The sequence below is a fragment of the Daucus carota genome, chromosome 1 (assembly GCF_001625215.2).
Source record: "Daucus carota subsp. sativus chromosome 1, DH1 v3.0, whole genome shotgun sequence".
Taxonomy (NCBI): domain Eukaryota; kingdom Viridiplantae; phylum Streptophyta; class Magnoliopsida; order Apiales; family Apiaceae; genus Daucus; species Daucus carota.
In genome coordinates this window covers 41,922,764-41,940,158 of record NC_030381.2, presented here as the reverse complement: position 1 = coordinate 41,940,158, position 17,395 = coordinate 41,922,764, and the positions used below count along the sequence as shown (strand labels likewise).

Sequence of the window (17,395 nt, the reverse complement as noted above, 5' to 3'; positions counted from 1 at the left end):
TGTTTCGAAAATATATATTACCAAAACTATGTTTTAACTTCATTACCAAAAAAATAATTATCCTATTAATAAACTAATATACAAAATACACATTACAAATAATGACATTATCAACACACAAAAAAGAATCCCCGACTAAAGTTTCAAATAACAATTTCATCAGTACACTGTTTCTAACCATCTTCTACCATTATGAGGCATGACTCACCAATCAAATCCATCATTAGAATCCGTAAATGGAGATTCGTCAACATTTATCTGGGCTTTTTTTTTCATTGCAAGGTAATTCATTATTGAATAAATAACAATACTCATTAAGGTTTGCTTAATACTCCACTCAGTCCACCCCACTCATCACGATATATGAAATGCACTATAACGCCCATCAAATCACTACAATATTTTTCTCATATTTCACAATTTTATCTAACAAAGTTGGAAAGTGACAATAAAACTCAATGTCACTTTTTATCAAATTCATTAACACCATATCTCTCCAAAAAACTTCAACAAGAGAACGTAAACTAACGAGTGAAAAATATCTTGTTATCCTTCTCATAAATTGGACACAATTTGTGAAACGATATTTTCCATCTTTTTTTTTGTCATAAAATTTTCACGTCAGTGAATTGTACTGAAATATAATACCAAAAGTATCGGAAGAGCTTAATTAATACATAAAAATCTTTCATCTAAACAAAGGGTATGTTGAAAAGTCCCACAAGAAATAAGATAAAAATTTTGATGTCTGGAAAAAACACTCGAAAGAAAAGCAAAATCCACAAAACTAAGAAGAAAGGAGAACTTTCATTCAAAAAAGTCTACTGACTAGCCAAAGGTATATGCCCAATAAATATCTTTAGACGTTTAATATTTCTTACATATAAATTTATAATATATATAAAGGAGTCTTTTTCTTACAGTTATAACATATTTTAGGCGGATCTTATTTTGAGGTTTCTCCATCTTCTACTTATTCTTCTTTTATTGTCCAATTGATCCGGATTAGTTTCAGTTGGTTAAGGTCAAGAGGCAAGGTTCTGTGATTGTTGCTCGATGTACGAGGTCTGACCACGATCCGGACCTTGACAAGATTTAACACCATGATTTTTGACATGGTTCGGGCACTAACGCACAAATTAACAATAGTTAAATGTGGGCCGCCACTAGAGTTGATAAAATTGAATCGAGGTTTAGATCATCTTCGGTAGAGGAAACCCTTTTTGTTCGGCGCGGGGGGTGGGGGGGATAAGGAATATGATTGGAACACCATCTACAAAGATATGGAGCTCAATCTTAGGGGGTCAAGGTTCCGAACAAATAGAAAACTAACACTTACGTCAAGGATCAAAACCCTAATTGATGTCGAGGTGTGATAACTAATGGGGAATTAGGCTCTACACACGGGCCATTGACAATTGTTCAGAGGACTGGGACTACACTACTTACACCAGCCTATGTATTGAATATATATAGACAGTCATTGTGCACACATTATACAAGATTCATAATAAATTACATGCACACAACACCTATGAAACATCAGCTTCAAATATGTGTGTAATGGGTTGGATATGCATGATATCAATCAGTCCAACAACGGGTGTAAATTCGTGTGTGGGTTTTGTGATATCATTCAGTAGAGTGGATCTATTAGACTATAGTAGGTATTGTGATATCGATATGTGTGTGAACAAAGCACATTATTAGAATAAGTGAAGTGATTTTTGAAAGTGCAACATGCATACGTAGATGATAATCAAAATAATTAAAAAAATAAGAAAGGGATGGGTTCGTATATACCTTCGGTCAGGTTCGCCGAAGAAATTGGTTGCCTTCGGGGAATGTGAGATGTTTAAGCTTCTTGGAGAAACGAGTCGCTTGATATTGGAAAAGAGAAAATCATGGAGAGACGTGGCTGTTTAAGTAGGAGCACATGGGAGGCATCCCCTCCAGGTGTCACTCACTGATTGGTGGAGCTAAGCGGTTGAGCGTCAAAAGAAGTATAGATACCTACACCAGGTGTGCAGATTTCGAGGATTATAAAGGGGTTTTCATATTTGAATTAGAATTATAAAATTATTTCTTTTCTCTTAGTATATGCCACAATATTCCAGGTCAGTTATTCCAAGTGTTGTAAAATTTTGTTTCAATGTTTAAATGAAAAGTTGTTGTCATTGGACGTAAGGATAATCAATTCAAACTTTTGAGGTCCGCTGAGGCTCAAGTTAGTTTTTAACTAATTCAAAGTTCTGTGAGGGTAGCTTTGGCAGATAATTTTTTGCGGATTTTCTTATTCCAACAACGAGTATGCTCACGTAGGCTTAGAGATGATGTACAAAAATGGAGCTTATCTGGCAAGAATGGTTCAGAGGTCCACCCCTCGCATATTCATGGCATCGAAGAACCAGGGGTAGTTGTTGTGACCCATTTCAAGTAAAAATAAATAAAGGTCAATGATCATTAAGAAAACCCAAGAAGTGCTAGGGAGCCCAAACATGGTTTTATAGGGGGTGGAGATGGAGGCTCAGGGGTTGTTGTTTTTTGAAGCTCTACTCACCCTTGTAGCTATTGTACATGGGTTACAAGAGGGGATGGAAGCTGTCTAGAGAAGCTGCATGAGGTATGCTTATTCGTATGTCAAGTGCAAATGAGCTTCAGCTGTGGACTGATTACACTAGCTTTAGAGTTTTCAGGTTCCATGGGTGGTTGCCTGGGCGACGGTGTTCTACTAGGGCATGGAGTACTTCTTATCTTCTAGGAAATGATAAAGCCTAATTATACAACAATTCAACATGAATAATCACATCTAATTAGAGGATAAACATCATTTATATATATGATATATAAATATATTGATGGAGAGTTTCAAATACATTCAAAAGTCTACATGCGAGGTTCAATACTACTGGGACTCTACCAGAAGCTCCTAAAAATAGTTTGGATCACTAAAAACGACTACAAATTAGAGTTTGGATGATGATAAACAACAAAAAATGTGGCTTATCTTCTATACCTTAAGCCCATGGCCCATTAGAAATACATTGGATTTAATTCACCTATAAATAGGGGTATATAGGGAAGCTATGCATAAATATTTGCATTGCCCTAATCTAACGAAAACCCGACAAATTTAGTCCAAAATAATCTACGCAGTTTTCGCGTGTACTGTTAAACCTCGAGTGTGAGCCTTTCTGTGAATTTGAGATCAAGCGGTTTTCAACGCATAATTTTCTAAGTGTGTTTATCAAATTCTTTCACAACACCTGTGAACACAAACATTCAAACAAGAAAACCCTGTTAAAAGTGAAGGCATAGATAGAAATAAATGATGCAATTAAAGTATTTGCAAATCTAAAATAAAAATATAAACATTGTTAATTCTAAATTGTATTTTGAATTGTGCCACAATCTATTTTTGAGTTTAAATCTAAAATAAAAATGTAAACATTGTAAACTTGAATTTCCTCCGAGCTGTTTTTGAGTTTATTATAGAGGTCCCTTACATAGTATTTTTGACTTCACTATATATAGCACTCCACAAGATTGTTGAATTTCACGTAGCTTGAGTTTCCGATAATTGTGAAGTGTGTAGTAGTTGTGTTGATGACAATTCAAGTTTACGCTAGAAGCTATTGGTAGACCACTTAACTTGTCGATATGTGATAAAACCAAGTTAATCATGCTATACTTAGAACATTTCCATGTTCAGAAATCTTTATTTTGCTTTATTCTTCAATCTTGAAGGGCATGATCTTGACGATCTTCTTCTATGGATGTCTTTATTGTAGCTGGTGAATTGTGAAGAGAGAAATAACCTAATATTGATATTTACATAATAACTAGCATAAAAGCCCGTGCGAGGCACGTGACTCTAGTTTTGTTGTGTTTTAAATAATATTCGTGTGTCATCATATTATTTCGAGCATAATTATTACGTCTTTTTTTTAAAACAGAATATGTAAATATGAAATGTAACATTTGCAATCTAATAGCATTGATAGTAATAATATGTACTATATTTAAAAAAAAATTATGGATCGAAAACAACATTTGAACTGATTTTTCTATATTCAAATTCGTTAGGATATAGAGGTCACTACCATATTATCTACATGTTCAAAATTATATTCGAAATTAATACTGAAACTTTTAGAATTTAAATATATTATACCTCATTAAAAAGATCTGTAATTTATTGTTGAAAATTATTAAATTATTTCATCCAATGTGAAAACTTGTTCTTGATATGTGAATTACGATATCCTAAATCATGATTAGATGAAGATGTGTGGTCCGCGTTGTTTTATATTTATTTCTCTTTTTTTGAGCGTACGTTTGTGTAATAGTTAAGTGATATATGATGGACAAACCATCAACACGTTCTTTTTTATCATATGTTGCACACACCTTGTATAAATAATAATTGAAACATATATTGTATGTAAAAGACCCTACCTTGCTTTATTATAAAAGCATCAATTGAACTAATAACTTTATAATTGTACCCGAAAAATTCCGACACATTTGATGTGGCTTACCCTTTTAATTTTCATATCAATTATATAGTATTTTAATGTCTTATATTTTTTTTTATTAATTTAAAATATTAGATGATTATTACTTTGATACCGCGTGTTATAATATTGTCTTGTTATAAAATATTAATTTTTTATCATTAGTTTTCTGAGCTTGTTGATTAAGACTTTTAATGATTTTTCATGTAATTGTTATAAACCAGATCTCAAATAGCAAAAATAGAGTAGATGTCAGTTAGGCACCATGAAGTTCATAGAAATAAGAAATTTTAGTTTAATTAGTCCTATAGTTACTTTTTTAATTTTGTGCAAACTCACATTTTTAAATATTTTGATACTCTTATTTCTTAGGGGTGAGCAATGTAGTATATCATGTTCAGTTGTTAAAGATCAAAGTTCGATATTCTGGTTTATGGAAAACTATTCTTTTTCAATTCCCGTTTAATCAGATATTAGTTTGCACCTTATCGCGTCGGATTATCCATTTCAGAATTAATTATATTTTATTAGTTTAATTTGTAAATGATTAATTAATTTAATTATAGTTTGAATCATTTTATTTAACTCGTATGTTATACATTGATGGATGGCATATTAAAATTATAGTTTTAAGACTTTAATATATATATATATATATATATATATATATATATGTAACTTATTTCTCTGTGTTATTTTATTTTAAGCAAGTAAAATTTATAACTCAATTCTTTTTAGTAGGTCTCGTAAACACGTTTTATTATTATTTGGTTGACTTTTGATTAACAACATTAAATTTCCCTAAATTCACCTTTGTATCACAAGTTATAATATTTCAAATTCATATATCACCAAAATCACATCATTTAGACATATTTTCTAACACCAAATTTGATGTCTTTGTCACTATTCTTATATCTATAAAAAAATTTTGAAAAGATTTGGTTACACGTCGAATTCTGAATTCATAAGTTTAAAATAAAAAATATTTTAAACAAAAATATTCTTTCAGTTATCTTATTTCATTTTCTTAAAAATATTGTAATCTCTTTATAAGTCACCTTTTATAATTAAAAAAAATATGACATAATCCATGTTGAAAATCCATCAATTTTTCCTTTCAAAGATGCTCACCGAAATCTTAGTTTTTTGCGCTTATTTCTCACATTCATGTATTAAATTTCTCTAATATTGTATCGGTACTCGTTTAAAGTATTAAGTTAGATTTGAATTCGTCCAATTTTATTCAAATATGAATTATATCCATTTTTTGAAGTCTGAAACATGACTCGAGCCCAATTGTTCAAATTCTTTATCAAATTTAAATTTATTACATAAGTAATTAATTTATAGATATTAATCTATCATGTAAAAAACATATGAGACTTACCTGAAATAATAACTTATCTCAAATAAATAAGATATTGAAAAGAATATAAATACAACAGTTTTAATGTATGAGTTTAATGCTTTTGAATAAAAAAATTAATTGCCTGTGTAGCTCAAGTGGTTTGAGTGGTGTGATTGTAATGAAGAGGGCTTGAGTTCGAGCCCCAATAATAACATTTTTTTTATATGTATGAGGAGGAGCTAGGTTCGGAGTTAGGCTCAGTTTCGGAGCTAGGTAATTTATTTGCTCAGGAGGGAGGTTTGACACGAACGTGTTGGCTAAAAAATTAATTGCCTGTGTAGCTCAAGTGGTTTGAGTGGTGTGATTGTAATGAAGAGGGCTTGGTTTGAGTCCCAATAATAACATTTTTTTTATATGTATGAGGAGGAGCTAGGTTCGGAGTTAGGCTCAGGTTCGGAGCTAGGTAATTTATTTGCTCAGGAGGGAGGTTTGACACGAACGTGTTGGGCTATTATATATTATATATATAAGTAGAATACAAGTCATGTCACAAAATCGACTAAGTACAAAGTGTAGAAGAAATAAACAATCTTTGGGTTGTCAGAGTGACTTAGCTTTGTTAATGTATAGACATGTCTTATTCAATATTTCAATTTATTTCGGATTCGAAATTTGTAATTTAACCCGATTTTTGAAAAAAACTCGGGATTTGATTTGAGTTGTCGCATATGATATCAGAGCTAACTTTTAAAAGTTTGATTCGTCAAGTTGTGGGAGGTGAGGACATAAAAGCTAGTGATATTATCTCACAATGACAAGAGTCCAAAGACGGGGACACGAAACTAGTCGATATTATCCCACAATGGCTAGAGTGGTGGGGCCTATGGGTTATCTGTCTCGGTCGAGAACATTGGAGTTTAAATGTGGAGCTTGTACACCCTAGTGCTACATCGAGAAGAATAAAGACATTTGATTAGTTTATAAGAACAAGTATTATTACTAATTGTACCAACAAAGCATGATCTTCAAGAAACCTGTGGGAGCTTGTGGATTTCCTAAGTTATTTTTTTTGAGATAGTATATTTCGACTTATCTTCGGATTTAAAACTTGGGACTTGACTCGGTTAATAAAAATCTTGGAGATTTGTCCGGGTTGTCACAAATGATTATTATAAAATAAAATTTATATCATAAATAGAAAAAAACATAAATTTAATCATCTCCTCTCCAAATAAGTGCAAAAAAAACATATATGTATATATAATTTATAATACCAAATTAATATAATAATAAATATTATTATTATATAACCACACAACACAAAACTACAAATTTAGAAAATATCTTACCTGGTCCACCACTTGCAACAAAACAACACACACACATATATTTGGACATACTCCCTCTGTCCCATTTAATTGTATACGTTTCTTTTTAACTGCTCGACACGCATTTCAATGGTCTTATAAAATATAGTTCCGTAACTTATTTTTGAGATTTTTTTTTCTGAATAAAAATATAACATCCAAATTTTAATTCAGAAAAAGAAAATTTAAAAAATAAATTACACAACTACACTTTACAGGAGCATTAAAGTCCGTGCCGCGTCCCCGTCCCCCAATGTATACAACTCAGGGGGACGGAGTATTACACAAGGTCACAATCGAATAATAGACCGCTGTCTTTTCATAAACAAACTCGTTTATTTTCTTGAAATATTCACAACCTCCTTTATTTTTTTATTCAACCACAAGTCATTACTCACAACCACAACCACAACTCCACAGGTCACAACTGGGCCAGCAAGACCCATGGAATACGTGTCCTGGTCATAAATCTACCCTTTATTTTTTTATTTACCAATCAATTTACCTCTTTCGTACTCAACCCCTTTTTGTCTTGTAGCTAGGTGGAGGAGATTTCAGTATTTTTGCTCTAAATATCGTTTCTTTATCTGTTTTCTCTCGGTTTTCTCAGATGGGTTTCGTTGTTTGACTTTATTTTGCTTAGTTTGGTTTATTTTATTCAGCTTTTTGAGTTTTTTTAATCTGGGTTGATTTGGGTTCTTGAAGCAAGAATCTGTGGAGTTGGGGTTTGAAATGGGGATTGTAAGTACTGTACTTGGGTTTAGTGGATTTGGAGTTGGAGTTTCTGCTGGGCTTGTGATTGGTTATTATCTTTTTATCTTCTTCCAACCCACTGATGTTAAGGTTATAATCTTTGTCTATGTATGTATATGTGCTTATATTTGTATGTTTTTGCTGTGCTGTTTTGTATATAGTGTATTTTGTGCTTAGAGCTTGCTGATGTGGTGTGTAGTTGATTTGTAGCAGATTTTAACATCTGGGCCATCAAGTTTTTTATGAATTGCTGCTAAGATCATGGGAAACAGTTGCTGTATTTTGTACTTGTAAATTTTACTGAACAGAGTTAAGTGGGTGAAAGAGATCTTGCAAACTTATGATTTAACATTTTATTCCGCTTGGTGGGGGGAGGGTGTAAAGGGTTGAGTGACATGAGTGATAAGGGAAATTTCAGAAATGGTAGATTATGAATTCTTGGATTTGATTTGAATTATCCCAGTCTTAACTAAACATAGTTACTTCCATTGTTCATTGACAACCTGACAACATTGTAAGACCCCAGGCTCCTTTATTGATATATATTTCTTATGTGCTTTACTTTTTCAAGCGATATATTTAAAATTTGAATAATGTTAACTTGATCCAATTGCAAGTGGGACTCGAAGACACCAGATTAAGGTAGGATGCTGTGATGGTTCCAATACCTGACAATATCATGAGATATGAACAAGAACAATGATATATGATATATTTGTAGTCATCATTGCTCTTTCTAATTGTCCATAGATTTAATGAGTTTACTAGTAGGACATGAGTTTGCGAAGTTATTCTAGGTAGTAGAAGGTGGTTGGGTGACCGGCTTGCATGATCACTGTTACAATATGATGTATTTTAATTCTCATGTTCTTTAATTTAAAATTTAGGATTATTAACTCTATAGTCTATATATAAAGGGAACTTAAATTTGATAATTGAATGATGACATTAAATTGTTATTTTTATAATATAATGGTGTATTTACTATTGGCTGGACAGGATCCCCAAATCCGTCCATTAGTTGAGCAAGACACTAAAAGTTTGCAGCGCTTGCTCCCTGAAATACCTCATTGGGTGAAAAATCCTGATTATGATCGGGTATGTATTTACTGTTGTCCAGCACTCACTTGGCAAATGCTATGATGTCCTGGTTGTTGACTGCGAAATAATTGAATTATATTATTATAATATTTTCTCAAAATGATTAACATACAGGTTGACTGGCTTAACAAGTTCCTTGAATACATGTGGCCTTATTTGGACAAGGTAATCTTTCTATACCTAACAGGCTTTTTCCCTTTTGGCTGTTGCAGAGTTTACTTTTCTTTTTCATTTTCTCTTGTAGGCAATTTGCAAGACTGCAAAGAATATTGCAAAGCCTATTATTGCTGAGCAAATTCCAAAGTATAAAATTGAATCAGTTGAATTTGAAGCACTGACATTAGGGTCTCTGCCACCTACATTTCATGGTATAGAACTTTAAAATTCATTATCTTGTCGTCGTGTTACTTAAATCTAGTATTGTTTTTTATATAGAAACTTTGGCCTAAAATTCTATTATAAGCTTGTCAAACTATCTGAAACATGCAGACACATTATTAACTAGTACTGGAAGCTAGAATTATTGAATTAATTGACCATGAACAATTCAACATTTTGCAGAATATGCAAACAGGCATTATGTTCCTTCCTGTGAGCGGTGCTTTAAGAAATGACCTATCAATACTTATTTCATATCTTTGCTTCTTCTTTTTTTCTTTTTTTTTTTTGCCGTCTAACTTGAGCAGTATTTGAATGATGCAAGTGACTAGAGGTTCCAAATAACCCAGTTAGGTTTAAAGCTTTCTAGAGGATTAGAGGAAATTTAGTTGGTCTTAGAAGGAAATTTCTAACACAGTGAGAGTGAGTAATTAGCAATGTCCTAGAGCTAATAATTTGCATAGCTGGTCTTGCCTCACTTAAAACCTTGATATTCTGTGTGTAGATATATATTTGTTTCTAAGGTTAATTATGGACCGCTGAGCTGTTCAGTTTATTTGATGCCATGAGGATTTCTTTTAGTTGTTTTACTTCTGTTTGCAGCCTGATTTATTAGGCTTAAACTTTTGGAATTACTATGCGGAAGTGCTTTTTTGGAGTTGTCAAGTAATTCTAGTTGGTAGTGACCTTTGAAGTGCCTTGTCCCAGATTGCTAAAATTGAAAGTAATTCTTGTTGATAATGTATTACTATCACCTAGTTGTTTTTATCCACAAGACGATTTTTTCTGTTATTATACAAATTGTTGCCATTTAACATGTATAGAATTTGATTGATGCGAAGTAACTTTTTCCTAAGTATTAACTATTTGACCCCTTATTACTTCTAAATTCTAATTGTGATGTTTCTCTCCTACATCACCTTAACTATGAACAATTGCTGTCAGGTATGAAGGTCTATGTTACTGATGAGAAGGAGTTGATTATGGAACCGGCCTTTAAATGGGCAGGAAACCCCAATGTCACTGTTGCTATTAAGGCATATGGACTAAAAGCAACTGTTCAGGTTACTTGCTATGTTTTTGTCTGGATAATTTTTTTTACTTGAGTTATGTATTAGGAACTTTATTATTAATTATTTGAAGTGATTTAGGTGGTGGATCTGCAAGTCTTTGCCTCACCGCGAATAACCTTAAAGCCGTTGGTTCCTAGCATTCCTTGCTTTGCCAATATATATGTGTCTCTCATGGAAAAGGTAATCCTGTTAAGAAACTAGAAATAATCATGAATGAGAAGATGATCATTTTGTAATCCATATATAAGCGCATGCGTGCTGTTGGATGTAATTTTACCTGTGGACACAGCCCAGTGATTTCATTGATTTTGAACTATTATTTCAATTCTCGGAAGACTGTATAAGATTACACCATGGCACACTTTTTTGTATTATATTCGAATTCAACTATTTCAGCATTAAGGATCAATTTGATTACATATCTGTTCTTATATCTCCTTTGTTTGCTTGATCACTTTTCTGTGATGCAGCCTCATGTTGACTTCGGACTCAAACTTCTAGGAGCTGACCTTATGTCGATACCTGGTGTGTACAGATTTGTCCAGGTACGGTTTTTATTTTTCATTTTTCGTTCAACTTAGCAGATAAATATGACTCATGGGAAGCTGAATGAGTAAATATGGTTTGGGGAAGAGTCACTTTGTAAAATAGAAATTTGAATGGCGTGGTAGTTGTTTTATCTTTCTTTTCTGTATCACTCATTCCAACTTGTAAGAAATAAGCAACCCATGTTATATTTTCTGACGAAGTAGGCTGTTATTCTTGTGGCAAAGCAACCATGTTTTTTAATTAAGTTTTAATGCCACATTGCCACAAACACATCATTTTCTCCGTCAAACATGTACCTGAAATTAATTACTTGTGGGTTTAACATACAAAACAATGTACTGTGTTAAAAAATTTATCTTCGGAAAATAGATTTAAAACCGGACTTAAATGCTTATGTCGTTTTGCACAAATTAAAGTGTCAAGAGACCTGGTATATTATGTTGTTGTGACTGTGATGAGGAAGTCTTTTAGAAGGTACAATCGGCTCTGCCCCCATAATAATCTAGAAGTTCGATTTTGTTATAACTGTGTGACTGGGAACTCTTATGAAATCACAATCAGCTTTGCGCCCATTGTAATCTTGAAGTTCATTTTGCCAAATAAAGAATTATACATATTTAGACTAATAACTAAATTCTGATTTCAGTTGCTCGAGCTCTCAATTCTATTTTGATAATTTGCTTATAAGCTTTGTTACTTTGGGACTGACTTCTTTTAAAATAAAAAACGCACCTGCTTTGTCTTCGACACGGATCAGAACCTCAACATCCCGTATAGGGAGCGGGAGAGTTACCATTGGACCAACAGACTGTCGGTTGAGGACTGAGGTTATGTTGTGAGTTTGGGTATTTAGTCTATTACACACTTAAGCCTGAGATGTGCTGTGCACACTTCACAGTACTGCTCTATAGCTGAACTTTTAAGCTATATTTGTGTAGCTGTTTATAAAATTCTAATTTTTCTAAGTTACTAACTTGATGAAAATGCCATCTTTTTCGAAGTTGCTAAAAAATTGGAACAAGCTCGTAGTTCATTGCGAATTCTGATTTTACCCAGTTCCTTTCTAAATTCAATAAGTTATTACTTCTCTGATCTAGCAGTACTGACTTTGTAAATTTGGCTGAATTTCTCTTATAAAAATAGAACTGCATGTACACCGGGTTGATTTTAAATGAATGATTTATCTGGATTTTGGTGCATCACCCAGTAAATGAAGTACCGTTTTTATGGTTTCCACTTCAACCATTGGCATGTCATGCTGTATGAATTGGATTGTCGTAGTTGTTAGGGCGTCTTTCTATCATCCCCGTATGGACGATAGGGCATCCAGGCTCCCCAGAAACCACATCGCGGCCACCAGATGCTGTAAAGGCTAACATCTATCTTATTACACACACACACACACAGAGATGCGTATTTTTTGATAATTTGTGTGTTTGTCTGTATATAGTATCTGCTGAGCTATTAATGTGTTCAGTCCATTAGTCTGTGTACTCTAAATTCACTATTCACATTTAGTATATACATAGTGATTTATATATGAATCTAAAGGGTCCACTAGTTTCTTGTGTGCAGAGGTCATCGCTTCTACTAATACTGAGATCTTATATAAGCTTCTTGATTATTGTTAAAATTATATTCACTATTCACATTTAGTATATACATAGTGATTTATATATGAATCTAAAGGGTCCACTAGTTTCTTGTGTGCAGAGGTCATCGCTTCTACTAATACTGAGATCTTATATAAGCTTCTTGATTATTGTTAAAATTATATCTCTGTAGGAGCTTATCAAAGATCAAGTTGCAAACATGTATCTGTGGCCTAGAACTCTAGAAGTACCAGTCATGGATCCAGCAAAGTATGTTTCTTCTGCTTTTGATATATTGCCCCGTTTCCTGCATTTTATATCTTAATTTATTCCATTGTACATATCAGAGCCATGAAGCGGCCCGTTGGAATTCTCCATGTCAAGGTACTAAGGGCAATGAAGCTGAAAAAGAAAGATTTGATGGGTGCTTCTGACCCTTATGTTAAATTAAAGCTCACTGAAGATAAGCTTCCCTCAAAGAAAACTGTTGTGAAGCACAAGAATTTGAATCCCGAATGGAATCAGGAATTCCATATGGTTGTTAAAGATCCAGAATCTCAAGCTATAGAGTTTACTGTTTATGATTGGGAACAGGTGATGTGTTTCTTTAGAACATGGAATTGGTCTTATATTGTATCTATTGACGTTTATCTGGAATTTATGTCCTTCAGGTTGGCAAACATGACAAGATGGGTATGAATGTAGTTTCTTTGAAGGAGCTTTCACCGGATGAGCCTAAAGAATTGACACTTGATCTTTTGAAGAACATGAATCCCAATGATCCGATAAATGAGAAGTCCCGCGGGCAGCTTGTGGTTGAATTGACATACAAGCCTTTTAAGGAGGAGGATATGCCAAAAGATTTTGATGAATCAGGTGAAGTAGAAAAGGCTCCTGAAGGAACACCCTCCGGGGGAGGCATGCTTGTTGTTATTGTTCATGAAGCTCAGGATGTTGAGGGGAAGCACCACACTAACCCATTTGCCAGGATCCTTTTCCGTGGGGAAGAAAGGAAAACTAAGGTTTGTTGATATCAAGTATTAGTCCTTTCTTTTCTATTCTCATCCCATTCACTGCAATATGTTTGTGTACATGTTTAAGAACTTAAAATTTAGAGATGTATAAATTTGTTTTACTTTAAAAATTGCTTAAAAATTAATGTATAATAGTTGATTATGAAAGTTCTAAAGTGCATCAATCTGTTAGATAACACGTTCAGTGTCATGTTATATGTTGTTTCTACTAGAGTATGCTTAAAATATTCCATTGCTTCTATTAAAATTAATTGAGATTATATTTCCTTATTTGCACAGCATGTAAAGAAGAATAGAGATCCGAGATGGGAAGAGGAGTTCTCCTTCGTATTAGAAGAGCCACCCATAAATGACAGACTGCATGTGGAAGTTCTAAGCAGCTCATCAAGGATTGGCATCCTTCATCCTAGGGTAAATATCTCATGTCTTTACTTAATTTGATATATCTGGCATTTCTGTGACTAGCAAGTGATATTTTACCGCTCATAAAAGGCTTTTCTAGATCTTTATTCTTCTTGTGATACAATTTTTCTTGTGTGATTGTAGAAGGCTTAGAAGCTGGATATGTGATTATTACCTCCCATGTTCAGTTGTCTAGTTCTGTATTGACACCAATTTAATTTTAATCCTGATGTCCTCTATGATCTATTTAATATTTTTGTGCCAACCAGTTCGCTTTAAAACTTAACAGCAAACAGTTCTCACCTTATTGATTGGTTCCTTGTTTGTCACCCCTATATATTATCACTACTGGCCTTGCCAAATCTTCTATACAAAACTTCGGGGTTCTGCAAGAAACTACCTGTTGCATTAATTGTGTGTTTGACTTCTTGCTCTTGCAAACATGGATAGCTGATTCAAACTGAGTGGGACAGTATTTTTGTTGTATAAACGGGGATATCGCGAATGAAAATTATTATTAAACTGTGCAATGTCATAGGAAAAATAGATCTGTTACTTGACTATGCTTTTGGAGAAACATTATCTTTTGCTTGTATGGTGTACATATGTAGTCACTTGATGTTTTTGTGAGCCTTGTTTCCGGATGTTGACTTTTCTATCATCTGTAGTACTCATATTCACATGCAGCAGCAGTTGCAATATTAATGAGTTGATCTCATGCAGGAGTCTTTGGGTTACATTGATATTAGCCTTGCAGATGTTGTACATAACAAGCGGATCAATGAGAAGTTCCACCTCATAGATTCTAAAAATGGGCGGATTCAGATTGAGCTACAATGGAGAACTTCATAACTTTGTAGTTTTATAACCTTGTTGAACAGGAAGAATGGTTAAGAATGCTTTACTCAGAGGATATTTTTACTCTGGTTTAATGTGTGAATTTTAAAGAAATGTTTTCCGCCATATCCTTAAATGCATTATGCTTGCAACTACTACAGAACAACATTCACAATGCTCTTTTTCAGAGAGGTCTTTTATTTGTTAATGTTTGTGGTGGTTTATCAATCAACAAATTTGTGTAAATGAGTGAGGGTACTTATAATTTTACTGTTCCTACTGGTCTAGTAATCTTGTTTTTCTTTGTGCTTTGCATTGTTTGCATTGCTCAATTAAATATCAGTTTGAATTCAATAAAATATCGGTTTGGTCCAGTTCACATATGACTTTTGGTTATCATATTTTTTGAAGTTTCAATTTTTCTGATTTTCTGTTTGGGCTTAATTAAATATCAGGATGGTCCTGTATGGGTTCAATTAAATATTCGTTGATCCGGTTCACCAGATGACTTTATGGTTATCATCCTCTATACTTCTACCTTTTAGTTATCGAGCCTGTTTGGGAACGAGAAGTAACTTCTGACTTCTGCTTTTCTTAACCCGTTTGTGTAAAGAAGTAGGAGCACTTTTAAGAAGCTGGGAATGCTAGCTTCTCTCTCACAGCTTCTGCTTCTTTTCCAAACACTTTATTAACTTATTTACTTCTGACTTGTACTCCACTTTTTCACTATAAGCAATAAATCACTTCTTTTAAGCTAACCCAAACGGCCCTCATCTTTCATAGACTTCTAGTCTTTTTTACATTTCACCATTTTTACATACACATAGACTTTTAATTGTCATGTGTGCATGTAATCTTTGACTTCTTATTATTTTAACTTATATTTATAAGAGTATCTTTTGTACGTGTAATCTTTGACTCATCATTATTTTTTTAACTTGTGTTTACAAGAGTCTTGTAGGTGTGAAGTCCTCCATTCTCTCCATATATAGCTCTTTTTAGTACTGTATGTCATATTATTACTTGACATGATATCAAACGTGATATTACGGAAGGTTTTATTTTTGATATTGAGAGAAGTTCACATAGTTTAAAAAAAGGGGCCTTAAAAATCCTATCTGCATTCATTATAGGGACTTTATGCCTTTGTATAAATGATGTGCTAGTGATATCTAATCCACGAATTAGTTATTGATTTTCGCATGGATTGTGTGATGTGTTTGAAAATTTTAACGTTTTAATTACTATTTGTGTTGTGTTTTATGTCTCGAAATCCAATAAATATAAAAAATATGTATAAACTGACTATAAGAGCAACTCCAATAGCAGTTGTCATGAGGTTGCCCATGCTAATGTGGAATGGCACTATTGGTTCCTCTCCTATTGGAACTCCATAAGTCTCAAGAGATTGCCTCATAAGTTGACGAAACTTGACAACTTCCTCATTTAACTAAAAACAAATTATTATCCAAAAACTACATTTCATCTTACCCATTTACGGAGGGGACATTAATTTATAAAGGGCACCATATTGCCAATTTTTGTAGTTGACGACTATTAGAGTGTATTTCATAAAATGGTTGCAAAAGTGATATGAAAGACTGATAAAATAATAATTAATATATATAGTGAGCTGACAAAATTTGGCAACTATTTTGACAATTCCTGTTAGGGATGCTCTAAGAAGACTAGGAGGGAGAGGGAGGGTGAGCGATTAAGGGATAATAAGTTTCATTTGTAACTTCGATTGACCCGTATAATAAGTTTTTATGTGCATGTCCCATAATTTGATCATATTATCATGAATGATCGTAGTTGGTGAACATATTAAATCAATTTTCATCATTCGCCTATTTCATAAATTAGATTATATAATTCGCGTCTGAAAGTATACCTTTATAAGCATAATTATTATAATTCGACTGAATAGTTCACTAGATTTCACTCATTGTATAAACTTCTTATATACGAGTTATACAAGATATTATGAGTTAAACAAAAACATATTTATATTATAATTCAAGTATCGTTGATATTATTAATTGATTTTCAAAATAAAATTATATTTAAAATATAATAAGAAAACAATTATATTATTAAAAACAGATCAAACTATTAATTAAAATAAACAATAATAATATATACTCATCATCCCAGTAAGTTGTTTACGTTCACTGTTTACACATATTTTGAAACTCATATAAAGTATAATTTCATAAAAAAATTATTTATTTTTAGAATAAAAGTTTATCAGAAAAAAAGATATTATGAAATTATACATTATAAAAATCTCAAAATACATGCCAAAAATAATTAAAGAAGCTGCTCAAAAGGAGTATATTCTATAAATGACGGGACGGGCCTTACAAGACTTCTAAGTTCTACGGTAGTTACTAATATTTTAATACCATACCATACTTACTCGGTATTCCCGCTTAGAG

General features: G+C 32.8%; 1 protein-coding gene across 1 annotated transcript; it reads left to right on the top strand.

Annotated features, from left to right (window-relative positions):
• Nucleotides 1–7,733: 7,733 nt before the first annotated feature.
• On the top strand, nucleotides 7,734–15,229 carry LOC108204435 (synaptotagmin-1). Its single transcript, XM_017373864.2, has 12 exons — nucleotides 7,734–8,078; nucleotides 8,988–9,086; nucleotides 9,204–9,254; nucleotides 9,334–9,457; nucleotides 10,413–10,531; nucleotides 10,619–10,720; nucleotides 11,011–11,085; nucleotides 12,875–12,951; nucleotides 13,029–13,275; nucleotides 13,353–13,703; nucleotides 13,995–14,126; nucleotides 14,841–15,229. Exons 1-12 carry the CDS (start codon nucleotides 7,968–7,970, stop codon nucleotides 14,967–14,969), a joined length of 1,617 nt encoding a protein of 538 aa, XP_017229353.1. The 5' UTR covers nucleotides 7,734–7,967; the 3' UTR covers nucleotides 14,970–15,229.
• Nucleotides 15,230–17,395: the final 2,166 nt, after the last annotated feature.

Excerpts from the sequence above, each read along its gene's own strand:
- LOC108204435 (XM_017373864.2), top strand. The coding sequence starts at position 7,968 with ATGGGGATTGTAAGTACTGTACTTGGGTTTAGTGGATTTGGAGTTGGA. Across the intron at positions 10,721-11,010 it reads ATGTGTCTCTCATGGAAAAG|CCTCATGTTGACTTCGGACT; the intron begins GTAATCCTGTTA and ends TCTGTGATGCAG. Across the intron at positions 12,952-13,028 it reads CCAGTCATGGATCCAGCAAA|AGCCATGAAGCGGCCCGTTG; the intron begins GTATGTTTCTTC and ends TGTACATATCAG.